General features: G+C 39.8%; 3 protein-coding genes across 6 annotated transcripts in view; all 3 read left to right on the forward strand.

Moving 5' to 3' along the window:
• The first annotated feature begins 126 nt into the window (after positions 1–126).
• Positions 127–15,689, forward strand: LOC102209925 (uncharacterized protein KIAA1671-like). The gene is made up of 8 exons (XM_005731294.1): positions 127–852; positions 9,925–10,043; positions 10,427–10,517; positions 11,567–11,711; positions 11,809–11,936; positions 12,077–12,276; positions 12,388–12,473; positions 14,587–15,689. The coding sequence occupies exons 1-7, from the start codon at positions 127–129 to the stop codon at positions 12,461–12,463; spliced, it is 1,485 nt and encodes a 494-aa protein (XP_005731351.1). The 3' UTR covers positions 12,464–12,473; positions 14,587–15,689.
• A 1,762-nt stretch (positions 15,690–17,451) lies between these two features.
• LOC102210230 (beta-crystallin B3-like) lies at positions 17,452–19,135 on the forward strand. The gene is made up of 6 exons (XM_005731295.1): positions 17,452–17,543; positions 17,906–17,987; positions 18,091–18,206; positions 18,328–18,460; positions 18,550–18,692; positions 18,852–19,135. The coding sequence occupies exons 2-6, from the start codon at positions 17,913–17,915 to the stop codon at positions 19,126–19,128; spliced, it is 744 nt and encodes a 247-aa protein (XP_005731352.1). The 5' UTR covers positions 17,452–17,543; positions 17,906–17,912; the 3' UTR covers positions 19,129–19,135.
• Positions 19,136–19,911: 776 nt separating this feature from the next.
• Positions 19,912–26,773, forward strand: part of cita (citron rho-interacting serine/threonine kinase a) — a 38,874-nt gene continuing 32,012 nt past the window's right edge. For all 4 annotated transcript variants that reach the window (XM_005731296.1, XM_013910385.1, XM_013910384.1 and 1 more), the window contains exons 1-9: positions 19,912–20,042; positions 20,217–20,389; positions 20,505–20,646; positions 21,008–21,183; positions 23,248–23,349; positions 25,444–25,586; positions 25,957–26,050; positions 26,136–26,342; positions 26,519–26,672. In XM_005731296.1, the coding sequence (XP_005731353.1) occupies positions 20,288–20,389; positions 20,505–20,646; positions 21,008–21,183; positions 23,248–23,349; positions 25,444–25,586; positions 25,957–26,050; positions 26,136–26,342; positions 26,519–26,672 (1,120 nt within the window). In that variant the 5' untranslated portion in view covers positions 19,912–20,042; positions 20,217–20,287. The remainder of the gene's footprint in view (positions 20,043–20,216; positions 20,390–20,504; positions 20,647–21,007; positions 21,184–23,247; positions 23,350–25,443; positions 25,587–25,956; positions 26,051–26,135; positions 26,343–26,518; positions 26,673–26,773) is intronic.

Consider the following 26,773-nt stretch of genomic DNA (forward strand, 5'->3'; position numbering starts at 1 on the left):
AGGCAGATTGAGAAAGAAAAACTGGAGTTGGAAATGAAAATCCAGCAGGAAAAAGAGGCAGAGATGGAGAGGAAGAGGCTCATAGAAAAACAGAAAGAAGAGGAGAGAAGGGAAGAGGAAAGAAAGATGAAGATTGAGAAAGAAAGACTAGAGAAGCAGGAGCAGGAGAGAAAAATGCAAGAGGAACTGGAAAGAAGGCAGGCAGACCAACTCAAAGAAAAGCAAAGACTAGAGGACGAGAGAGAAACAAAGCAATCTGGGTTGAACAACATGCAAGAGGAGAGTTTGGTGCGCAGATCAAAGCCTCATCTAAACTATTTTGAATCTGAAGATTGGCCTCAGGAGTCAAAATCACCACATTCCCCCTCACCAAACACCTCTGGGCCCACAGAGAATCTGATGGATGTGGTTTATGATGACTTCTCGGTCAAACAGAATCTGATCAACATAGAATTTGATGATTTTTCAGTCAAACCGATAAAAGTGATCTCACGGCGTAAAACAGAAAGCAGTCCAGTTTTCCGTAGTTGGGATGACTTTCTGGATATAGAGGAAGTGAAGGGACTGGTGCCTGTGGACGTCAAAACTGAGAGAGCCAAGGAAGACGAAATGGAAAAACCAGAGCAGTGTCCGAATACACCTCCTTTGCAGGAGAGAGAATGGGTGGAGGAGATAAAAGATGAGCCAGAAGAGGAGCAGCTCATCTCTCTAAACATGAAGAAAGAGGAGAAGCTCATCTCTGTAGATGTAAAGAAAGAGGAGCAGCTCATCTCTCTAGATGTGGAGGAGGAGGAAGAGGAGAAGGAGACAGAAACCGAGGATGAGGACGAGATGGAAGAAGACAACCAAGAGGTGAGCCCTATTTGGTTAGGTTCTAGCTATATTTGTATTTCTGTCACGCTTGATTAGATTTTTGTTTTGTGGACATCACTATGGTTATATGAAAGCTCCAACTGTTCACTTATGCAGAAAGGGTGAGGTTAGGAACAGAAGCAGGGGTGTGCACCACTAGTAAATGTGGTTATTTTGTCAATGAATCACATCAGCCAGGCAGCCATACACACCTCACCTGCACCAGCATTTTGCCATTCCTGTAAGACAAGGAGAGAAATATCTTGTCGTACTTGCTTCAGTGTGGTTAAGTCACAGCTTAAGAACTCATGACTGTGTTAGTGTGTGTGCGTGTACTTGTATTACTCATGTTAACACAGCTGGGGAGACTCCTTCATTTTAACTATCCTTATATAACTGCCTTATAAAGTAAGGCTGGGTCCAGGAAATGATACTGTTAATTCTCAGGGAATTTACTGTACTGTTTTCTGAAGGCAACATAAACATAAACATATCTCAATAGTACTCCCCCCCCTCTGAAGTGATTACTTGTTTTATTACAGCGAGAAACATCAAAGAAGGCTAGGGCGAGGTAGACTGCTAATGTGCACGTTTCAATGTTTCTGCTCTTAAAATTACTGCCATTCATTGTGGTAAGCGCGAGATCAGAATAGAAGTGCGATGACAGTGCGAAGTTTTGACGGCAGAAAGATGGGTTACACTTCCTGTGTGCGTTTCCAGAAGCTGTCTATCTTCTGTGTCTTCTGCTTTCAGTTTGCAAGAAACATTTTTAAGTAGAAGCATCGCAAACATTTTAAAGACGCATGTTACGAGGAAGAAGGTTTGGTATGAATGTGTGGAGAGTGTAAGGCAGGTGTGTGTTACTTAAGAGTGTGCTGTGTGATGATGTGGGCCATAGGGCTATAACCCGTCAGATAATGGGTCATGTGTTTCTATTTCACACGTCTTGTCATATTACCACATTGCAAGCAAATTCGGTTGGTAGTGAAGATGTTAGTTTACACGATTATGTAATATGAAGTGCTGCCTAAAGGTGTAGTTCAGCGTTTTACAAACAAAAGCATTTATATTCTCTTTTACTGAGAGTTTTGTGAGGCAATTAACATTGAAGTGGCGTATGTAGCAAAAATAATGGCATCAGTTGCATAGTTTAACACAAAAGCTGGAAAGAAAGTTTTGTGTCTGCCTCCACTTTCCTGTCCACTCTGCACTACTGTGCTATCTATTAAAGAGAAGAGGCAAAGAAATGACAGTCATATCTTCTTCAGTCATAATGCTGAGTCATTATCAATAGATTTGGTATTGCACTTATCTAACCCTCAGTGTAAAAGTGATTAAAAGTGATTGAGTGTTGAGTTGACATTCAGAGACAATGAAGTCGCAGAACAGCTGCAGTGCAAGACTGACGTCTGCAAATAAACATGATCACTTTACAGTTTGCAGTTTGAAGTTTTAGTTCGCCAAGTTTAGTTGTTCCAAAAATGCTTCGATGCGTTTGATTTCACATGTCTATGTGTCCTGTTTCACAACACGTGTGCGTTTGTCTTGCTGAAATAAGGTATATGATGCACTAATGCGTCACAGGTGCACAGACTGTCTCCTGATAAAATATCACATTTCGATTGGTCAGACCACAAACTGTTCCACTGCTCGTTAGTTCATAATAAGCGAGCTTGTGAACGCAGCTGCAATCTATGTTCGCTGACTGTTGGGTCATTCCATCTCAAATTTGCTCAGTCATCTCTGATTTACATAAAAGATTTATGGTCCAAAGTTTGAACATGTGTAATGAGTGCTGTGAAAGTTTAGTTTCATATATCAACTACTTTTCAGGATGTATCTTTTGGAAAAACATGGTTAGTTGACCCACTTTCAGGCACGTTTTTTGAAATCTGAGGCAGTGTTTGAACATGAATATTTGAAAAACTATTAAAGATGAAAGATTTTCTCAGTATCAAAATGAATCAGGATCTGTAATTTGGAATGGATACATTTGAAAAAAAGATAATTGGGTACTTAAAATATAAAGAGGCAATCTGTATGCTAACTGTGTGAATGAAGGCCGCAAGAATTGTAACTAATATGTATGAATATGCTACATTGTTGCGTTTTAATACCTGGAATAACCTGAATGATTAGCCTGCTTCAGAGCAGCAGGTCTTGAAATGGGAGAAGGTCTCAGAGGTGAAAAATATGCACATATACCGGTACATTAAAATCATTTTTTTTGTATAATTTTGTTTTTGTTGTACAAATTATAATATTTGCTCAAGTCAGGATGAAAGTAGCACTTTCTTTGTTTTTTCATGTTAAAAAGAGTTTTATATGTTTTATTTTACAGTATTATGACAAGTAACTATAAACCATTCAGACATTAGGGCTACTTGTCTTTGCGATGTGAGCTTTATTAGTGTGTGTGCTCAAATATAGGGCTTTACATATTTTCCATATTTTAACTACCTAATGCTCACATTTTTGATGTATCTGGCCCAAATTACACATTGTAATTCATTTTCATGGTAAGATACATTTTCAGGCTTTTATCTTTTTAGATATTAAAATTTAAACATTGCTGCAAATTGGGCAAAAAAAAATACATATTGAAAATACATTTTACCTGCATCAACCTTTTATGTTTTGTCTTTGTGTTACTTTTTGTTTGAATCTAAGTTTTTCTTTTCCTACTAACTTCTTAGACAGTGTCCAAATTTCTTCTTTTATAATTGAGATTGGAGGTGACAGGTCAAGTAGATAGCAAAGTGAACAGATGTTCAATTTTGACACAGCATTTAAAAAAAATAAAGGCAGCAAACCCAACAAATTCCAGGTGAACAGAGCAGAGCTGCACTTAATGAGAGCAGGGCTGCCAGAGATATGACATTTAAGACAGATGGGCTCACCGCCTGTTTGAACATGCAACATTTTTGCAGACTTAATGAAAACAGTGAACCAACCCTGGACTGTGAGTGTGTGTTTGCTCTGTCAGTGCTGTAGCAAGGAAACCTTACCATACATAACCTATGACATACAGGGCAATGTATGCAACCACTTGAGTGCTGTAAAGGGGCTTTGCTTGTCTGTCTGTGTGAGTACATTCTTATTTGCACCACTGAGTGGCGCTGCTGCTCTTTGACTTTGCACTTCCCCACTGTGTGCTGCAGAAATGGTGAACTTTATCTCATATAAGGCACCTGAAAATCAGCTAAAAGTAAACGACTTCTGTAACACTAAACTATATGTTTTCATAAGTGTAATCGTTTGTTTTCTTCTTTTCTTTCCCTTTTGATGCAATAATGCCAACCTGAAAACTGACAAAAAGCTTTTCATTTTTAGACAAAGCATACTGGAGAAAATGTTTACTAGGCAAACACAAGGTGTGCAGCTGATCATGCACCCTCAGTCAGGCTTCTGATTGAAAGAAAGATGAGCAGATGATGGCAGGATGTGATGGTAAGAAGAGCCTAGGTGCTGTGTGGTCAGCATGCCCTCTTTTGGGTCTCTCCAGCAGAGCAGGATGTGAGAATGACCATACATGGTGCCCCATGTCTGCTCTCATTTTCTGTCTCTGTCTCTCAATCTCTCCACCCTGTTTTGAGAGAGAGCCTGTCATCCCCCCTCCCTCACACACAAACACACTCTCTGGCACACAAAGAGGACGGTCTAATCCAGAGACAAGAAAGTTCACGTCTACTGTCTGTGTGTTTTCTGCTGCTTCATTTGCCTTTTCCTCTCACAAAAACCTGGCTCATTCATTGCCTGCATTTACCTACGGATGAGACCGGCAGAGGGAGGTACAGAAAGCACCTTGGCCCAGCCAGGCCGCACCTTTCCTACTTCCCTCGGGATTTTCCACATCCGAGCACAGACCTCCGCTTTGTGTTGACGTTCTGTGAAATCACTCAGGTCTGACGGTGATAAAGGGGTGATCTGTCTCTCTGTACTTGCCTTTGGATGTTTGGAGTGTCAGATGCTTCCCATGTGATTTTTTTTTTTCTTCCTGTTTTTGTGAACTCGGAAGTACGTGGGTAGGTTTAGTCAAAGAGGTTTTAGTCAAAGAGATAAAAGGATGTAAATTGCCAACTTTAGACTGAAACCTTCGAAGCTCTTTTTGCTTCCCAAGTGACGACAGAGAGGAGTTTTTGAAGCAGGCTTCAGTCGGTTTGTCTTTTAAATAGATGCTTAATCAATGATGGGAAGCTCTTTCTTTAGGATGCCGCTGTCTCACATCAATCATAGTTAATGTGACAGTGGAATAGTGTCGTCACACTGCAAACACATGGCTGGCTGGACTATTTACTTCTTCACTGACGGCAAATTGTAGACTATTCCAGGAAGTTCGGGTAAGCTGAGTCGTAAAAATATGCAGAGAGAGGAAGCATCCATTTCAAATGACAGATGGACTACGTTTTGTCTTCTGTGATGTCAGAAAAGTCCTTTCTACAAAATATAACTTTTCCTGTGCATACCTTCTGAAATATCAACAGACAGCTGGATCGCAGAGCCAGCTTTCTGACTCACCCGCAAAATCCTTTCATCTCTAATAAAGTTGAACCTCAGTTTCTCTGTTGAACCGGTTCCCATGGTGACCCTGCTGTCAGTGCAGCCAGCTGTGTGAGCTTTTCAAGCATGCAGTACTTTGAAGGAAAACTGTCGGCCGCCCAGCTGCAGGTGGCGGGCTGGGTGGGCAGCCTACGTCGGTCCTTGCAAGGGGCTCTGGAGCTCGTGTGGGGCCAGGAGAAGCAGGAGGAGGAAGAGGATGATAAAGAAGATGAAGAAGAGGAAAGTGGAGATGAAGGAGGAAGGTTTCAGAGGGCCATGTCACCGCTCCGTAGCTTTGCCAGTCGCAGCAGGAGATCCCTGCATCGCTTCTCCATCAGAAGTCGCAAGACTTTGCAGAGGAAAGCCACTAAAACCTGTTCTGTAAGAGCTGACATACACAAACCAGTAAAAATATACATTTACAGTAACTATATTTAAAGGCTTTGCTGTCTAATTTCCATTATCATTGTGTGCAATGATCAAAGCCGAAGCTTTTAGGGCAAGTTTTGTTAGAAAATGCTTCAAAACTCCCTGTAACTTATTAGCCTGTTCAAAATTTCCATGGACATGGGTTAAAAGATAACCATGCAAATGTAAAGAGGGAGTGCAGCACACAGTGGCAGTGTGTTTCAGGAAGGACAGAGATATCTGATGAAGTTTCCTGCTTGTATTTTCTTTTTTTTATCAGTGCGCAGTCACGGCCTTTCCCTCTCTGTCTGTGGTGTATGTGGGAGATAACGCGCCGGACAATAACAAAGTGTGACACACTTAGACAAGGTTTATCTAACTGTTGTTATTTATGGGTGTCAGCTCCATATCTGCATCTGCCTTTTGTTTGAGCTGGCCGCCTTTGGCTCACAGCCTAACCGTTCTTAGTTAATGCCTTTTTTTTTCTTCCTATTTCTATCATTGTATGTCATTACATCTCATTACATTATATTATAATAGATTATATTTGATTTTGCAGGCAATCCTTGTACATTTTTTGGAACCAAAAAACATTTTGTTTACACTATATTTAAGTATATAACATATACATTTGTCTGTAACTTTATCATACATGTGGGTGCACAGGAGAAACAAAGATTATCTCTCCGGCTTAATTCCCTTAATCTGGTGATCTGTCGTTTTGATTCTTGTGGTGACACTCCTTCACAGTCGTTGTGAATCAGATTGTTCCTCATTAAGTTGTACTTTTATTCTCTCCACTTAGCTGCAAACAAGGTTCCTTATACATTCCAGTGACCATGACAAAAATGTTATGCAGGTAAACTATAATTAAGCAGACTCTGTCCTAACTTGTGCAGCACATCCTGCGCCCTCAGCAGCACATTTTATACTGGCAAACACAGAGGTAGTGCTTTTATCCTTTATAGTAGGTGTGTGTGCTACTTAGAAGTTCTTGTCCTAAATCTTCAAATGTTGCTAGATGAATTAAGCTGCACCCTCATGTTTTTTATATATTAGCAGTGGATCCGGTGAAAGATTTAGCTCATAAAAAAATCCTCTTAATGTTAGGAAAGGGAGGATCGATGTCACTGCATCGCTTTTGCATCTAACAATGCAAATTTATGTTAGGCCAGATATTTATTGTAGAAACACACCTTTAGAAAGTTAGTAAATGCTGAGATAAACTCTAGCTTGCCTGACCAATCAACAACAGGACTTGGTGGAAATTAAATTTCATCCCTGGTTCTTACAGTGCAAAAGTGCCCTTGTGCTCTAGATTCTACAGGCCCAGGGTTCCTTATTCACCAGATTTCTATAGCATATAACAAGAATCCGAAAAATGAATTCGGGATTTATTTAACCCTCAGAGATGTAAATCACTATAAGTGCTAAATCTTAATCTAACCCTGTGTTTTGTAGAAGGATAAAAGAGATTTCTTGGGTTTAAAAAAAAAGAAATGAATATTCATTTAATTGATGATTGTCTAAGTTAGACTTAAGGTTAGGGTTGGAGTGATTGCTGTTGATAAAGTGCACCTCAGAGGGTTGATATGACATAGGTAAGGAATAAGACTGACCCAAGCATACCCAAGTTAAGTTACAGTGCCATGAAAGAATTTGCGACTTTTCTGGCTCCTTCATTTTTTTACACATTTGTGTAAAATGCTTAATTGTTTCATATTATCAAACAAATTAATTATTGGACAAAGATGAACTGAGTAAATGCAAAAGACCGTTTCCCAGGGGTGGGCAGCTTACCAAAATCACTCCAACACGCATCCAGGAGGTCACAAAAAAACCCCAGAACAACATCTACTTCACTTGCTGTAAATGATGGAGTCATGAACTCTGCGGTCTACCAGAAAATCCCAGAGGAGAATGTTCGGGTGTTAGTTTGTACCCTGGAGCTTAAACAGAGTTGAGTTATACACCAGGACGATGATCTGAATCACACCAGCACTTCTGAATGGCTTAAAAAACAAAAACAGAGTGAAGTATTTGGAGTGATGTAGTCAAAATTCAGACTTAAATGCGATTGAGATGCTTTGGCCTTAAAAACAACCTCAAAGAGGCTGTTCAAGCTTGAAAACCCTCCCTTGTGGCTGAATTAAAATAATTCTGCAGAGAAGAGTGGGGTAAAATTCCTCCACAGTGATGTGAAAGATTTATTGCCACTTATCATAAATGCTTGATTGCAGTTCTTTCTGCCAAGGGTGGCACAATCTGTTATTATGTTTGAGGGGAATGACTTTCTCATTGCACGGTATACAGAATATTGAACTGGGGAGCATAAAACAAAGAACAAAGAACCCTGAACGTAGGACATGGCAAATACTGGACTATAAATTTATGGCGTGGGGAACATCCCAGAAATTTCCCTTGGGAGTTGGTGGAGACCAAAGCAGAGATAAAAGGAGAGTACGGGAGTACTGGATACTTTTCCAGTTCACAAACGTATCTCTCATTTCTCTGCAATAGTTGCAATATCTTTGCTCAACTTCTAAACATGTTTCTAATATCTAATTTATTGAGCACTCCTTTAGCTATGGCCAAAGTAGGAAGACGAGGCCGTTCGTTTAGAATTTTTAAAACGGAGGAAACTGGCTCCATAGTGTGGCGGTTTACACATTTGGTTGACAAGCTCAATTTTGCTGGTTCCGTTCCAGACAGAGATAAGAATCCCCTTTGGGGTTGCGGTCAAATCAAATGTGCAGAGCTACCCGCTGTGGTGCCCACTTGTGACGAGGGGTCATCCTAAAGTAACTTTTCTTTTTTGTCTCCAAATCACACGATACAATGCCTCACTGTTTCTTTTATCTCTTGCACAAATGTTTTTCTAACCTTTGCATACTTAAGATTCACCCAAACAGGAATAACTGCATATTTGAAAAATTCTTTTGTTTTCTTATTGAACTCAGCTGGGAAGCATTAGTCAACATTAGAACTTTGTGAGTGACAGCTGCAGCTCTGTGATAAAGGTGGCACAGACACGGGATAAATCGCATCGCAGAGGAAAGGCTTGTGTAAAAAAGCACTTTGTTTTTTCTCTGTATCTGAACATGGAGTGTGGTTATAGGAAAATCACTAGAAGCCTATTCATTTGTGCTGTGATGCTGCCAGATAACAGGCATTGTGCAAATGAAGCTGCCCTGAGCGTCCTGAGTAATAAATGGCCTCACAAAAGAGATGAGATGTTTACTCAACTGTTGTGTTGTATCCAGGTGACAGTGTCTGGCCATTCAGCACTGGGATGCGCCCCTCAACAAAATATGAAGCGAGCATACAGGAATGTTTTACGAGGAAGTGGTTGCTTTTGTTTGGAACATGTTTGCGTGCGTCCGTGTATGCTTGTGTGTGCGTGTGCAGTATAGCATGTGGGCGTGACATCATGAGTGTGCTTAGTTTGTCTCTGTTGAGGCATAAAGGTGTGTACGCCAGTGCGTGTGTGTCTGTGTGCGCATGTTCATGCCCCCGGTGTTCATTGAGGACAGCCCAGCCTCTGTGACCGGCTCATTAAAAGACGCATGCTTGGCTGGTCCTTTCTCTCGGTGTAGCTGGTGAGTTTTGGCTCAGCACACAGTTTAGTTTCTCCTTGTTTTAACTCTACAATTTAAAGTTCTTGTTCATAAATTTATATGACGTAGAGGATCATTTGGGTCGTTGAAAAAAAGGATTTTCAATCCATGAACAGAGCAATAGCTTAGAATTTAAGTTAAGGTATTCAGCCAAATATGTCATTTAGCAGGGAAGCATGATGGTGATCTGCCAGTTAGTACTGTTGACTCATAGAAGAAGGTCCTGGGTTCGAATCCACCATCTGGCCTTTCTGTGTGGAAGCTGCATGCGTTTCCCGTGTTTGTGCGGGTTTACTCCTTCCACAGTCCAAAGACATGCAGTTGGTGGGGTTAGGTTAATTGGTGATTCTAAATTACCCATGTTTCTCTGTCTTACTATAGGTTCTTTACTTTATATACTTGTTGTTTTGATTTTGGGTTATATGAATAAAATAGAATTGACGATTTCTCTGGTTTCTGCATGTGTTTTCCTTTTGAATTTGCCTGAAATTTTGTGTCCATCTCGCAGGATCAGACCAACAGTTTCTCCACAAAAAATGAAGACAAGGACACCGATGCTTTGATAGACTTTGGCCTTAATCATGACCAGCAGGATCCAGTCTGGGAACAAACACCTGAAAGAAACAGGTAGGAAATCATTTGCATTATTTAAAAAAATAAGTCGTTTGAGTTTTCGTTGTACTTGTATGACAATGTTAATCCTCAAGCCTTTAAAACGTTTCTATTTTTTTATTTGTTTGGCCAAATGTCATCATTTAGACTTCGGGAAAGTGTTTAGGAACAGAAATCTTGTGACAACTTAACCGAATGCAGATGCACATTAAAATGTGCTGTCAGGCATTTGAAAGTTGAGCTCCCTGTGCCCCCTTGTGGTCAACAAAGTTAGGCACATATGCTTAATGGAGTGGTGAAATTAAAAACAAAAAACAAATTGAAATGAGCCAAAAGCATTTTGGCAATGCCCTATGAACATTCTTCTTCAGCGTTGTTTACACTTTTGTTCTCTTCAGTCCACAGCCAGTCCCTGACGAAGTACCTGAAGTCTCATCTGAAGACACCGCCGATGATCTGAAAGAGCCAGAGTTTGCCCCTTTTCCCGAGGTTAGAGAGTTTTTAAATCTTCCCCTGTGCCATCAACCAAAAAAGGTGACATGGAATTCAGTTGTTACTTTTCAAACGTACTTTAGAAAATATCTGTTTGTGCTTGTGCCTTTCTGTAGTGTGAAGCATGGATAGATGGCAAGATAGATAGAAGCACAAAACAAAGATATCAATGACGTTTGTAACAGATAAACACTAACTCGTCATTGTGGAAATAATTTTATCAACTCCTGAAGAGAGTTATCAAGACAAAAACAAAACCAACTAAACTTTATACACGCTGCCTACATTCACATAGTTATAGATATGTACACGTAACATTGATAATGGAAAACAGTGGCATCCAGAAGACAAGAGTCAGAACTCAGCAAAACAGAAAACTTATTTACGGAGCCAATTCATCCTCATATTCACGTGATTTTTTTAATACAGTTGTGTGAACTTGTGCAGTGAGTCATTGGCTCTGTGCAGTCTTTCCACAGTGTTGTCTCTTCTCTCTCTCTTCTCCCAGCTTATTAAACATATAATTTTCTCTCTGTGCGTGACGTTTTTGTCTGGCTTGAAACAAATTCCAGGCGAAACTCGTGTCGTCTTGCTTTGTACATAATTTTGACTCAACCAGGTCACTAAATTGTTTTTTTTTTTTTATTTGAGTGATGAAGAGGGACAGCTGATTGAAGCCAGTGTTATTAATTATTCTTATTGCTCTTTTATGTAATATTTATATTGGCTGTATATTTCTTTTGGATGTGTTTCCCCATACTCCTACAACTTATGTCATAAAGGGGAGTTTGCAAGCACAGAGTGTGGTTTATGAAATCTTTGACTTTATACAGTGTCATAACTGATTTAAAATCTTTTTTTCTAATGTGTTCAATATGTGACTTCCAGAATATTATATAATTTATTATTTATTTATTGTTACCTTAAGGAATTTAATTTCAGTTACTTTTTATATTTCTAATTATTTTCTAGTAATAAATAATGCACACTTGTGGCCAGTGCGTTTGCTTTTTATTGTTAGATTTTGTCTATGTGTCTCTGTACAGAGCTCCACTCCTCTCCTTGACACCAGTGCACAAAGATCCAAGGCGGATCTGGGAAAGAGGCGTATTCGAACACGTCCGTCACGCAGGCTGACCGCAGGGTTAGCTCAGACGGAAACACAGGATTGGGGGACCCAGGACTCCACAGGTTATTAGAGTATCTGTAATGTTCTATGTGAAAGCGTCAGTGGTATAAAGACAGCTGACGATATCGAATTGTTTTGACTCGTGTCTGTGTTTTTCAGTTGAAAAAGAGACAGTTGCAAAAGAAAGGGAGTCAGATTCTGAGGAAGAACAGCCTAAACCCAAGGTAGTCTGTTCCCCGTCCCAGCGAGTGCCAGTGTTTCCTGGTATGAGTCCTGCAGGCTTGCTTGTAAGTTCTTAAAGCATTCAAGAACAACTTAAATTTATTTTAAATGTGTTTTTTTTATTATTAATATATGTAATATGATGCAAATGGGTCTTTCTTTTATTAAATTAAGTACTTATTTGTATTTATTTGCTTTTTTTAAGGCTCAACTTAAAAGGAAAACAGGTGGTGGAGGAACTGCAGTGAAAGAGGAAACCGTAGAAAGCAAAGCTAGCGAAGAGAAGGAACATCAAGATGAAGAAGTGGCACCATCTTCCGTGGAGCTCTCACATTCTCCTCGCACGCCTGCCCGTCTGGCTGGAGCTACACGGGTGCTGCCACTCATAGGCAACAAAGAAGAAGGGTAAGCAGAAAGAAGCGCTGCTCACCAAAACAAATATATATGTTGTGTAAATGATCCAGATATCTTTGGGGAAGATGACTGAAATATCGAAATATCGTCTGTGACATTCAGTGGTGCCTCCTCGCCTGCTTGGCTGAAAGAGCTGAAATCTAAGAAGCGTATGAGTCAGCACGGCAGTGACGCTTAGCCAGACTGAGGTGAGTGATTTAATATAATTAAAAAAGCTTGCCATGATTTTTGTATTTTACTTATATGCTAAAATATGATTCTGAGTATTATTTAAAAATGTAAAAACGTATTACTGTAGCTTTTAATATATAGATTTTTTTAGGTTACAGTACAGAAGTTCCTACATTGCTGTATGACTGTGGGGGAAATCATTATTTGATCACATGCAGAATTTGTAAGTTTGATCACTTGCAAAGACAAACACTTTTATGTTGGTTTAATTTTAGTGGAGAGAGACAGAGTATCAACCAATCAACCAATAACACAGAAAAAAAACCCTGCATTGCATAATAGTAACATGAAATGCTGAAATTTGGTAAAAGTAGTTGATCCCCCAAGCAAAACATGACTGAAGCCATTGCTAGCAAGCACACTGGTTAGATGTGTCTTGTAGTTGGTCACCAGGTTTGCACACATCTGAGGAGGGATTTCGGCCTACTCCCCTTTACAGAAACTTTAAAGAAAGACATGGCAAAGACATGCTCAGTTGGCTGTCTAGGCTGTTGCTTGGCAACTGGAAGCTTCAGCTTCCTCCACAGATTTACTGTCGCACTGGCCTCTGGAGATTGGCTAAACCACAAAATGACCTTAATGTGCTTCTTTTTTAGTCACTCCTTTGTTGCCTCGGCGGTATGTTTTGGGTCATTGTCATGCTTAAAGACCCATCCAAAACTCATCTTCAGTTTTCTGGCTGAAGAAAGGAAGTTTTCATCCAAGATTTTTCAGTACATGGCCCCGTCCATTGGGCCTTCAGTGCAGTGAAATTGTCCTGTACTCTTAGCAGAAAAACAACCCCAAAGCATAATGTTTCCATCTCCATGCTTGACTGTGGGGATGGTGTTCTTTGGGTCAGTATTTCTCATGACAGGTTGGCGCCAAATGGCTCAATTTTAATTTCACATGACCACAGCACTTTCTCCCAAGCCTCTCTGAATCATTTAGATGTTCACTGGCAAACCTACGACAGGCCTGAACATGTGCCTTCTTGACCAGGTGGACCCCCACAGCCGCTGCAGGATTGCAGTCCATTACGAGTATCTTACCACTGTGCTTGCTAAAGGGTTTCTCTACTAAGTAGAAGGACTAAGTCCTGTTTTTCTTGGTGATCAAATACTTATTTCATTCAGTGACATACATATGAGACTGCATGTTTGCGTGGGTTCTCTCCGGTTACTCCATCTTCCTCCCGCAGCCCTAAAACATGCAGTTAGTGAAGTTAGGTCTTTTTCTGTGTTATCCCTGTGTCAGATTAGCAAACTTGTCTCCTGCACTATTGTAGTTGGGGATCCAACTACACCCCTCCCGGTCCTTATAAGGATAAGCAGAAGAGAATGGATGGACAGACACAAAGAAGTGTATAACTTTTATGTAATATGCGTTTTTCTAGATTTTTGGTTGATATTCTGTCTCTCTCCATTAAAATGAAACTATCACAAAAAGTAGAGACTGTTGATTTCTTTGTGAGTAAAGTTAGTAATTAAGCAGGGGCTCAAATAATTATTTCCTTCAGTGTAGTTGTCAGTAGGGGGTAAAAGGGTTTTTTAATTACTTTTTCTTATCCAAAAAGTGATCTAATAGTCTTTTGTGCAAAAGGTTTCTTTGAATGACTTGTAGATTCATCAGCTGTTTTTCTGCTACTTCTAACCCTTTTATGACTGGTGCATTGCATATAATTATAGGGCTTAACAGGATTGGCTGTAGATAAGCATGAACATTTTGACATTTTTAACATTTGGCTTACTTTGCATTTTTTTCTAAGGCAGGCTATGACAAAAAAAAAAACCCAACGGGAAACAGGCCATTATCTTTGCTTTTTTTTTTTTCTTCTATCACAATGAGAACCAGACACTGGGGGAAAACATTTTGTACCTAAATGTACTTTATTCTGCTTGATGTGCTTTTAACCTGCCTGTAAAATTAACCCTAACTCTCACAGGTTTTGACTAGCTTAGGGAGAATTATGGAAGTATAAAGGGCTTATGAACACACCAAACACACATTGTGTTACTGATGTTACCACATTATGAGTTTTATATATTCAATGCTTCCATTTGACCTTACTGCATCTTGTCCACCCTTTAGGAAACACCGTGCCATTGCCATTGAGCTCAGCTGCTGCTGCCGGCAGACATGACCGCTCCATCGTGTGCCCAGAGTGCCTTATTTTGTACCTTCACTGGGATGTTCACTTTTGCTGAACGCGCCTTTGAAATTGAATATAATGCCAAGTCTACGTGCCTGTGATGTTTTAATGCCAAGTACATGTTATATGAAATGTTGTTTAAGAAGCTCAGTGGAGAGCAAATACCCCAGTGTCATTTGGAGCAAAGTCATGGACTGTCTGCCTGGATTGTGTAAATTTGTAAGACTGTCATGTACTGACAGGGACTGATGACACTAGGCCTTTAGCAGGATATCTACATTCACACACACGCAGGCCTTTTTATAGTTGTGAGGACACTCGTTGATCACATTGCCTACCCGCTCTCCCAACCGAACTCTTGTCATGTTCTAAATCCAATTTTAACCGCATCATTATCATCCAGTGTGAACCCTCGAAGAGACCTTTGAGGCTCTGGATCCTCACGATGCAGAAGTTCCCTCACTGTGATGTAGAATTTTTTTTTTTTAATCCTCATAAACACAGAAATACACGGATGAGGAAACACATGTGTACAGAATTACGAAATATAAATAATGCACCTTGTGTGTATTTAGTTTTAATTGTACAAAAATGCCTTTTATATTGTTTAACCGATCACAAAGCATCTCAAGTAAGGCTTGAAGCACTTTAAGAAAAGTTCTAGCAAATTACCGTCCAAACAGCAGTAGAGTAAAAACTGTAGTGACAGAATCCCGGGATTTTTTTGTGCCTTCTTCATTTTGTTACATCATTAGTGTCTATCTACTTTTTAAAACAAGATCTCACAAGGCTTAATTAAGTACTGCCTGATTTGTTTAACCCACCCACTAGCTGGTTAGAGCGTCAACAGTGGGCTGAGAGGATATTTCTGGGGTGCAATAACAGAGTCAGAAAAAAAATGTTTAAAGGAGAAAAATGCAATAATGTGCTGGAGGTTTTATGTGCCTTTTTAATGTTTAAGAATGAATGTCATCAAAATGGAATTCATTATTGATCAACTTACTGTATGTTAGTGGGAAATTGGGGGAATTTTATTAAAATGTTTTCTATGAAATGAAGTTGAGTGTATTATTTATTTGTTGGTTGATTGATTTATTTTGGACATTGAACTTCCTATTGCATGTATTCAGTGGCAGTAAAGCATAGATACATTAACTGGGCAATATATTAGGTACACCTTACTCATACTGGGTTGGACACCCTTTTCACCTTCAGAGCTACCTTAATCATTTGTTGCATAGATTCAACCCAGGAGCTGGAAACATTCCTCAGAGATTTTGTCCATATTGTCATGATGGCATCAAACAGTTGCTAGATATTCAGCTGCTGCGCATCCATGATGTGAATCTCCCTTTCCACCACATCCCAAAGGAGCTCTATTGGAATGAGATGTGGTGATTGTGGAGGCCATTTGAGCACAATGAAATCACTGTCAGGTTCAAGAAATCACTTTGAGATAATCTGAGCTTTCTGTCACCTGTGTTATCCTGCTGGAAGCAGCCATCAGAAGATGGGTGTACTGTGATCATTAAGGGATAGACAGGGTCAACAACAATACTCAGGTGGACTGCGGTGTTTAAATAATTCTCTGTTGGTAGCAAAGGGTGCAGGAAAATATCCCTCCACATCATCACACCAGCAGCAGCCCAAACTATTGATATAAGCCAGGATGGATTCATGGTCTTATTTTGTTTATGCCAAATTCTCACTCTATGCTCTGAATGTTACTGCAGAAATCAAGACTGGGAAATGTTTTTCCAATTTTCCATTGTGCAATTCCAGTGAGCTTGTTTGAACTGTAGCCCCAGTTTCTTGTTCTTCGGTGATAGGAGTGGCACCCAGTGTGGTCCCGTCTGCTTCAAGGTTCAATGTGTCATTTGTTCAGAGATGGTCTTTTGTATACCTTGGTTGTAAAAAAATGGCTATTTAAGTTACTTTTTTCATCCTATCAGCTCAAAGCAGTTTGGTCATTGTCCTCTAACTTTTGGCATCAACCAGGAATTTTCACCCAGAGAACTGCAGCTCACTGGATATTTTCTTTTTTTTTTTTGAACCATTCTCTGTAAACTCTAGAGATGGTTGTGTGTTAAATCCCAGTAGATCAGCACTTTCTGACATATTCAGACCAGCCCATCTGGTATTATGCCAGATTCAAAGTCAATTAAGTCATCCTTTATGCTCCATTCTGATTCTCAATTTGAACTTCAGGAGGCCGTCTTGACCACATGCCTAAATGCACTTTTTAATGCAGTTTCAGTGTCAATGTGATTGATTGCTTAGATAACAAGCAGTTGAATAGGTGTGCCTAAAAAGTGTTGAGTGACTTCTTCGATTGTGTTTTACAAATCCTTTTGCTCTTGTCGTTTTTTTGGAGTTATTCATAAAAATGTGCCTATTCTTTTGAAATTGCACATAAAGGGAAAATTTGGATGCAATTTCTGTTGGGAACTGGATGAAGAGAAAGGTAAAGAAAGGGGTAGAAGAGTGGAGAGTGGAGAGCAAGATAGCTGGGTGGGGCCAATAGTGCTGAGTGAGACTGATCTCTGTTCATTCTCTTGGCTGGCAGTCAGAGCTTGTACCCACTATAGGATCATGGTCAGGATGGCAGCACAGGCAGAGAGCTGGGCAGCGCTTGCCAGTGTGCCAGGGACAGAGGGCAATCCTATTGAGAAGCAGTGTGATGGACACAATGGGTGCGACAGACTTGCTGCATCAACAGGCTTTTTGCTGCTGTGGCTAGAAATAAACCATAAATACCCCCACTGGCATCCACCAACCGCTCACCAGGCCTCCACACAGATCCTCACTCAGTCACAGACAGAAAGGGCAAAGAAAAGAAAGAGGGAAGACGGAAAACGTGGCTTGTACGGGGTGCATTGAAGCACAAGCCATCAAGGTAAAGAAAAAAAAAGAAAAAGGGAAAAAGAACCAAGATAATTATTTTCCCTTTTTTTTGTTTTCTCTCAAGAACTTCTTCTGTGTGGATCCAGAGGGACTATTAGTGTGCTATTCTAACAGATACAAGTAAGATTTGTGTAAGCTAAACAAAGGTTTGCAGGTTACTTCCTGATTGATTTCTGAACAACAAGATTATGCTAATCTAAACTGTATTATGCAATCCAATCTTGCAGGAAAACCTTTTTCAAGTGCATAAAGTCAATAGCTCATATCTCATCATTTTTATTTGAACGTTTATTTTGTATATCAGGTGTATGTATTTAATCTGACACTAAGCAATGTGATTGTTGTGCTTTGTAGACTAAAAATGACAGACCAGCAGGGAACCCCAGACCAGCTGCCTGCAGAAAAGGGCCAAGGAGGGGCTGGAGCAACATATAAGGTACCAGATTTAACAAGAGGGACTTTTCTGTTAAACAAGCTCAAAAAGACCACGGGCTTATGGACTGCATCATTCAACTGCTCCACCTGTCCCTGTTTTGCAGCTGGTGGTTTTTGAGTATGAGAACTTTCGTGGAAAAAAGGTGGAGCTGTCTGGTGAATGTAAAGATGTGCTGGAGAAGACACAAAGGGTTGGTTCAGTCATTGTGGAGTCGGGACCGTGAGTGACTCAGTTACCCTTCCTTCATTTTCACTGCATGTAGATCCTATTTTGTAGCTGTTACCTTTGCTTTCAACAAATGTGTGCATTTATATGTCTTGCTTATTTTCCATGTTGTCAGATGGGTAGGGTTTGAGCGTCCAAGTTTTGCTGGAGAGCTGTTTGTGCTGGAGAAAGGAGAGTATCCTCGTTGGAGCACCTGGACCAACTGCCAGAGTAGCTACAGCCTGAGCTCCTTTAGGCCTCTGAAAGTGGTATGTACTTGAAATGAAATGAACCTCAGACATTTTGTGATTTTGCAAGGGTTGATGTTAAACATGTGGAAATATACTGTTTTCTGCAGGACAGTGCAGATCACAAGTTACATCTGTTTGAGAATGCTGGCTTTGAAGGCAGAAAAATGGAGATTGTTGATGATGATGTCCCCAGTCTGTGGGCTCATGGTTTCCAAGACCGTGTGGCCAGTGCTAAGGCTGTCAATGGAACGTAAGTTTCACCATTCTCAGTCTCTCACTACAATGATTTCCACTTATCAGAACTGAAGCCATGAAATGTAAGATAGAAGTGCATTTGTGCAAAATGATACTAAATTTGTGTAAAAATCACTGTCCCAGAAATGTGATACTGTTTCTCTTCCTCGTGAAGGTGGGTAGGATACATGTATCCAGGTTACAGAGGGCGCCAGTATGTGTTTGAGCAAGGAGACTTCAAGCACTGGAATGATTGGGGAGCCACTGCACCTCAGATCCAGTCCGTCCGACGTGTGCGGGACATGCAGTGGCATAAGAGAGGGTGCTATATTGCCCCTGCCCCCGCCCCAGCTCCTGGTCCAGCCCCAGCTCCAGCCCCTGGCCCTACACCACCCAATCCCAATCCTAACCCTACTCCCAACCCCAAATCCCAAACTCAGCCCGAAGCTTAAACTCCCACCTCTGACACCTTCCACAGAAACTGGTGAATGCTGAAGGCAGCTGGCCAGTCCTTAGTCTCTCATTATTAAAGCTCTTTATTGGTTTAGGCTTTTGGAAAACTGGAACTGAAAAAATTAACCATGCATCTCTGTTGGAAATAAAAGTTTTGGCCCTGATTCTGGTTATTTGTAAATTATTCCATGCCATTTATTTTGCATAAATTAATACATGGGATTGGAGTGAGAGTGTTAAAACGATCTGTGCATTAGACAAACAACTTATAAGTATATTAAAATTAAGTAAACAATAATTCAGACCAGAAAGAAATAATTATCAACTATTAGTAACTGGCATTAAAAGGGTGCGTGATGTGAAAAAAAAAGCTTTGTTTTTTTTGTGACACTAGAAATCCTTGCTACACTACCACTGATAACCTGATATTCTTTTTCAATTATTTAGTCACTGTCGACCTGATGTTTGGTTCTTCTGAGTCTTGAATCTAGTCAGGCCCCGTTTCTTTTTAACTCTGGGGCATTGTAATTAATGCTCATAAAATTTTTGCTATTTTTATACATTTTTTTTTTTTACTATTAGGCACTTGTTAGATTGTAAACTAACTGTGATATTCAGCCACTGTTTTGTTGATAAAAACACGATCAGCCCCCTCTTCAGAACCTTTCCCAGGGTTCCTTGGTGTGCTCAACTCTCATTGGTTAACAACTGCATTTATGCCCGCCCACATAAAATGGAACATCCAATCAGAACCAAGATTCATTCAGCAGGCTCGTGAGCTGGGCGGGCAACGCGCAAAATTTGAAAGTTGACCGGAAACAGGGTGGCTGTGTAGAAAATAGTGTGCTCTTAAGCACATAAATATGCCTATATAACTTAGAAAGAGTATAATAGCTACCTAAACGACTAGCTGGTGAGTAATTTCCTAACAGACCGCTTTAATTTTATTCATATGTCAAGAGTGTTTCGTCTTTAATGTTCTGTTTTATAAGCTAAGTTAGAAAGCGAACGTTACCCACCGTTAGCTTAGCGCGCTAAAGGGGGGCATGTTATTGACACCAAGTGACAGCTTTTCCTTGGTCTGTAGGTATCAATATTTCGTTAATGCCCTGGATTTAAATCTCGACTTGCTACCTGCTTTTATGCTGTGAAGAGACCATGCTGAAGTTTAAATACGTGAGTCAGGGAAACCTGAAAACGCCGTCTTCCTCTGCTGACCCTATCACTAGCCGCAGCTCACGACTCAACCAGCTGTTTCAGGTAAAGTAATGGATCAGCTTAGGTGTAGTCTCGATCTCTTAAAATTCAGTTTAAATACATCCCGAATAGCAGACTCCTGTGAATTCCACTTTTCTTGTTTGTGTATTGTTTTCAGGGACGACTGAGTCTGTGTGGGGAGCAGGGAGGATGCACTTTAGGTCGGGAAGAGTTTCTGGAGGCTTTGCTGCTTCTCTACCAAGAGTGCACTTCCCCAGAACTTATGAAGATACATCATGTGGCAAACTTCGTCAATAAATGTAAGCATACATTTTAAATATGAGCAAGATTTGTTTTATTTATCAGTCATATCCGTTTTAACAAAACCTGATTATATCAACTGATGAAATTGATTAAGAGCAGTTATATTTGTGATGCACAGTTTTAAAATGCTCTTAAGCATACTACAAGGCTTATGCCTTTTTTGTAATATCTGTAAGGTGGACTTTGATAATCGTACTAAGAGTATGTTGCTGTTGGTCTAGTTAGAATAAGGTGTTTAGCTCATAGTTTGCATTCATAAAAATGTCTTAAAGGTTTTACTTCAAATTTTGAAGCCATAAAGGGTGAAAAAGTTGTTTGTGCTGTGCTGAGCTGAGCTGTTCGTGCTTTTTGAAACAGTTTCTGAAGTTGTCTCGGAGCTGCGGGCCCTACAGCCCAGGCTTCAAGACTTTGACCTGCATGCAGTGGTGGGTCGGGGTCGTTTTGCTGAAGTCCGAGTTGTCCGGGAGAAGGCTACTGGAGGTGTTTGTGCACTTAAAGTCATGAAGAAGACAGTTTTACGCACTCAAGAAAATGTAAGTTTCGTCCTCTAAGAACTACATCGTGCCAGAGAGTTTTGATATCCATGTCTGGGACACAAAAGGGAAATTTTGGTAGTTTGCTATTTATTTGTTAATAGTTTTTTTTCCAGAAGGAAAACCAGAGGTGGGAGTAATAAAATAAATGTATGCTGGTTCCATTTAAAGTTGTGTGAAAAAGAAAGTTTTAAGGATTCCACTGTAGCAGTCTTGTGCACTTAACAGTTTTGTAGCTTTACAACGTTGCTTCTGTTTGCAGAGGTTTGTGAAAATTTGTTTATGCACAGCAAATAAATGTCTGGGTTCCTCTAGACACTTCAGTCTAGTTGAGGACTGGACCATTGCAACACCTTAATTCTTTTCTTTTTTAGTCATTCGGTTGTAGATTTGTTGCTTTGCTTGGTGTCATTGTTACGTTACATGACCTAGTTTGGGTGTAGCTTTAGCTTTTGGACAGATGTCCTTACTCTCAATCGTCAATAATACTTTGGCATACAGAGGAGTTCATAGCTACTTCCCACTGCACGCACCCCAGGTACTGTGGGTGAAATAAAAGCCCAAATCATCAGCCTCTAGAACTCCATTTGAGGCATTTTTGTTGATATGCTGTCTTTGATGTTCACCAGTTGTGGTGCTGTGCATTATAGCCAAGCATGTCCACTTTCGTCTTGTCTGTCTGAAGGATATTGCTCTTGAAATGTTGTGGTTTGTTCAGATTCAACTTTGCAAACCTAAACTGAGCTACCATCTTCTTTTTAGGTGGGCATTTTCAAATAAGACATACTTCTTCACTCTTTTTTTTTTTTTTTTAGTTGTGTTGTTACAAACTTTAACATGTTAACTCGAGCCTGAGATGTAGCCCTTTTGTTTTGTTTTTTGAAATTTCTTTGAATATTGGGCCATCTGACCTTTGGATTACTTTGTTGAACTTGTTTTTGCAGAGGTGGTCACATTTGCTGGTGATCAGCAGCATCTGCCTGTTACTTACCCTCTTAATTCCTACACAGTAAGGGTGTACTTCACTGAAAAAAACGTTCTTTTTCTCAAGACTGTAGCTTTTGTTTCAGGATTTCTTTGAATACACTGTCATAGATTAGTGGAACAAATGCCCATTATTAATGTTTAATTAATGTTTATAATACCACTTGTGGTTTGCTCACTACCACAAGTGGAAACCCTATAAAACGGGTAGATTTAGAGTCCGTATAATGGGAGTGGAAAGGTTCATGTACTTGAGATGGATTTCTGTCAGAATGAAATTCACTGAGAACAATCATGTAATAATAGCATTTATTGAAAAGTATTTATTTAATTATTTTAACACAGAGACAACTATTCACTCTCATATTCAGACCGATGAGCAATTTAGAATCACCAGTTAACCTGGATGCATGGGATAATTATTTTATCTTTTTTTTTTTTTTTTTGTTATAATAGTCCTCTAATAAAAATGATTTCCTCAGGAGTATTGAAGTGTATAAAGAATAAGGGGCTTGAATTTTTCACTTTCACATTTACTACACAAGTACTGTTAACTGTGTCTCAGCTACTTGGTGTTTCAAATTTGTACTCCTAAAAAAGTCCACTGGAGAGTGCTGTAGGGCTAAGCACAACAAATGTCACTTGGATCCAATATTTCACAGCTGTGCTCTCTGGCATATGACTAATCGGACAGATCTCTGTCAGAATAGTACATGAGCTGTGACACAAAGGGAGCTGAAGAATGAACAGTTTTAATGAACAAGAAATGTCTTCTTCGTGCCACCTGTGACAGTTTTGTGTAATTTAGTCTCATCTGTCGCTTATAAAAAGAGGGAACAAGAACTGAAGCTAGACGAGAAAGGCAAGAATTCTAATCACCAGAAAAAGTAGATTTTTGCACAGTTTTATCTGAAATAAAATGCAATTACATTTAACCCACATTCAGTTTCTTAATATGGAAGTTTCTGTGTTTCAGGCACATCTGTTTATATGGCCATTATACTAATCACAGTGTATATTTGTATTGCTTACATTTCAAACAGTATAACTGCTCATTGCTCACCTTCTAACTCTTCAAAGGTGATTTTTCATGAAGAGGAGCGGAGGATCTTGGCTCTGAACAGTAGTCCCTGGATCCCACAGCTGCTGTATGCCTTCCAGGATAAAGATGATGTTTACCTGGTGAGACTGCGGCACATGTTTCTTTTTTTTTCTTTTTTATCTTAATGATGAATTGAAATGACTAGTTTGCTAATTTTTTCTGAATCAAAAGAATATTTTAAGGATCTTTTGTAACACACAGAGAAAATGGCACACACACAACATACTGTACTTACTAATACAATATTTGTGCTATATTTGATGTATAAAGCAAAGGCCTTGTATTTTGTAGTGTAGGCCTCGATGTAGTGTTAGTCCCAGTGTTACAAAATAGTACTGACCGTATAGTGACTGGTCATAGTAGATAGCTGCCCTTCCCTAAGCCTGGTTCTGCCTGAGGTGTCTTCCTGTTAAAAGTGAGTTTTTCCTTCCTACTGTTCCATAGTGTTTGCTCAGAGGGGGTTGTTTGACTGTTAGGGGGTTTCTGTATATATATAGTAGGGTCTTTACCTTGCAATATAAAGGCCCTTGAGGCAACTCCTGTTGTGATTTGGTGCTATGAAACAAAAAATTGAGTTGGTATGACATATTAGCTTTCACTCAAAGTATCATAAGCACACTGTGTATTCCCCCAAACTCTAAAATTATACTGTGGGGAAAATGGCTAGACTCAGAAGTAAAACAAACACCCACACTATACATGAACCCTAGAAATACAATCATCAAAATTTGCCTATTGTTACCTGCTTTCTATCTTTGATTTTCAAAATTTAACCAACAAAACTGGCAGTCACTCAAAGTGGCATGTGAAGGAGGAATTATAAAATGACCAATCTGTTTGTACAAGAAAAATATATTGTAGCAGGGGAAAAAAGGTTTCATCTTTAAGTCGTTATTTTTGCCATCAGTACGTTCCACAGTGACCAGGATTTTTTCATGATAAATCACATCATTCATTACTGACTCCTCCTGTGGCTTTTTAGATGCTGTGCTTGGTTTTAGTTTTTCTTGAAATTAAAAGCTTACTGCAACTAACAAAACAGTATCACATTTTTTTTAAGCTATCACTGTGAAAAATAAGGAGGGAAATCAGAAACTAAACTTACTGTTTACCATTTAAAACACTCAGTGAATGTATACTCTTTATGCTGCATTATTGTATGAGTAACTAATTAAAGGGGGAAACGTATCCCTTTTAATAATGCAATCTTAGCACTTTGTCAGTTACAGTTAGCTGTTAAACTTACAATGAATCTGTATTTTTCCTTATGATCAAGGCTGTCTTAGGTAGTAGGAAAGAGTGCAGTCAGTTTCTTGTGCAGCTGGGCCTTATATTTTATCCTGCCCTTTTTGTTTTCTTTCTCTCACCATCTATATATGTTCCTTTATGTCCCCTGCATATCTGTTTCAATTCTTCCTCTTTTTTTTCTCTCCCCCTCTGTCTCTCTGCTCCCTAACTGAGCATGGAGGAAAATACAAAGCATCCATCTTTATCCGTGTGTCAGAGAGGCACCCAGTCTCCCTGTTGCTAGGTAACACTGGAGAATGCTCCTGTTCATTGAGACTCGCTGACCATTCATGTGCATGGGCTTTGCCTGTTTATGGCTGTATGGCTTTAAACATATAGCTCAAATCAACTTGGCACAGCACCTTTTATTTCAGTGTGCAGACAGCAGGAAAAAAAAAAAGAATTTTAGGCAACGTTAACCAAGGCTGATTTATTTTTCCAAACTTTCAAAACTACATGTCTTCAAATGGGCTATGTTATGGTTGCAGTATGTTGCTTTGAGTTAAATGTGTCTTCTTTCATCCTATGAGCATTCATTCTAGGCTACACTGGGATTATGCATTTATTCTTGACATATTTTTAGCAATTGAACAGGAATACTTTGACTGCAGTATCATAGATAAATCAGCAATAGTACCCAGTGTTATATAACTGAATCTATAATGAGGAGAACCACCCTATAAGCTTATGCGGAGCAGAGCTTTGATGTAAGCTCAGACACATGGCCCTACACTTGTTGCTTTGTTTTTCCTTCTAAATATAGACACATTTAGAGGCGTTCTTAAAGCTTTTACAGCCTTCAACAACAACACACAATCCTTCAAATGCTATGTACTGGTTATAGTCTTATCCTGCCAGTTCCTCACTTTAAACACATATGCTTTCAGGCGATGGAGTACTTGCCAGGCGGTGACCTGATGTCTCTCCTAAACCGATATGAGGATCAGTTTGATGAGTCCATGGCTCGATTTTATTTGGCTGAGCTGGTAGAGGCCATTCATGCTGTCCACCAGTTGGGCTACGTCCACAGGTAAAATACCCGCTATGAAATCCAACCTGTTATTGATAGAGGATTAGCCAAGTAAGACTTAACAGTAAAACATGATCAATGAAGGAGTGGCAGTGTTCCTGTAGAATGGGTTTCTCGACTTCCAGGTCTATATTAAAAATGTTTTTCTTTCGTTTTCATTGAAAAGGCCACAATAACCGGATCCTGTACATGAGAATTGTTATCGCTTTAACTAATTTAATGTACAGTGTGATGGCAAATGTTATAAAAATGCTGTGGAGTTTGCAAATGTCTCCGTTATGCTTGGAGCAGTAGAGCATTTTACAGTACTCAGACAACAAACAGCTCTGTAAAAGCCGTATCAAATTTCTACTAAACTATCCACTTACAGAGATGTCAAACCAGAGAATATTCTCATTGATCGGACTGGTCATATTAAGCTGGCTGACTTTGGATCAGCTGCCAGGCTGACTGCTAACAAAACGGTAAGTCGAATATAGGCTTTGCTATATGTATTAACTTCACTGTTCTTCACAATGACATTACAGAGTTTCTGTTATGTTTTCCCAGGTGGCCACTTCCACAGTGCCTGTCGGAACCCAGGACTTTCTTTCCCCTGAAGTCCTGACAGCCATGAATGGGGGTTCTAACAGCACCTATGGAGTTGAGTGTGATTGGTGGTCGCTTGGGGTCATTGCCTATGAGATGATTTATGCCCGGTCACCTTTTTCTGAAGCCACTTCGACCAAGACTATCTACAACATCCTTAACTTCCAGGTGCTGACATTGTCATTGTTTATGTATTCAATATCTATAACAGATCAGACACAAACGGTGTAATCAGTATTCCTGTTACGGTCAGTAATATATGCAGTCTAATTTAGGCAATATTTAATCAGTCTATGAAATATTTATTCAATTCTTGTTCAATTTTTTTTTTTTTTTGCCTACAGCGTTGCTTAAAGTTTCCAGAGGAGCCACGTACCAGTAAGCAGTTTGTAGACTTGGTACAGAGCTTACTTTGTGGTGCAAAGGAGCGACTGGGTTTCCAGGGACTCCACTGTCACTCTTTCTTCTCCAGCGTTGACTGGAACAACTTGCGACAAGGTGAGGAGATTCCTCTCCCTTGAGACTCCTCTGCAATCTTTTTAGTGGACGTGCTCAATTTCACTTGAAATGACATATTCTTGTTGTAATTGTGTTACAAC

The sequence above is a fragment of the Pundamilia nyererei genome, unplaced genomic scaffold, assembly GCF_000239375.1.
Source record: "Pundamilia nyererei isolate P.nyererei 1_Seehausen unplaced genomic scaffold, PunNye1.0 scaffold00042, whole genome shotgun sequence".
In the NCBI taxonomy this organism is placed as follows: Eukaryota; Metazoa; Chordata; class Actinopteri; order Cichliformes; family Cichlidae; genus Pundamilia; species Pundamilia nyererei.

Bases quoted from the DNA above. Each gene is read 5' to 3' on its own strand.
- LOC102209925 (XM_005731294.1), top strand. From the start codon at position 127: ATGAAGATTGAGAAAGAAAGACTAGAGAAGCAGGAGCAGGAGAGAAAA. The intron at 11,937-12,076 runs GTAAGTTCTTAA...GCTTTTTTTAAG, and splicing joins TGAGTCCTGCAGGCTTGCTT to GCTCAACTTAAAAGGAAAAC. The intron at 12,277-12,387 runs GTAAGCAGAAAG...TGTGACATTCAG, and splicing joins ATAGGCAACAAAGAAGAAGG to TGGTGCCTCCTCGCCTGCTT.
- LOC102210230 (XM_005731295.1), top strand. From the start codon at position 17,913: ATGACAGACCAGCAGGGAACCCCAGACCAGCTGCCTGCAGAAAAGGGC. The intron at 17,988-18,090 runs GTACCAGATTTA...CCTGTTTTGCAG, and splicing joins GGGCTGGAGCAACATATAAG to CTGGTGGTTTTTGAGTATGA. The intron at 18,461-18,549 runs GTATGTACTTGA...TGTTTTCTGCAG, and splicing joins CCTTTAGGCCTCTGAAAGTG to GACAGTGCAGATCACAAGTT.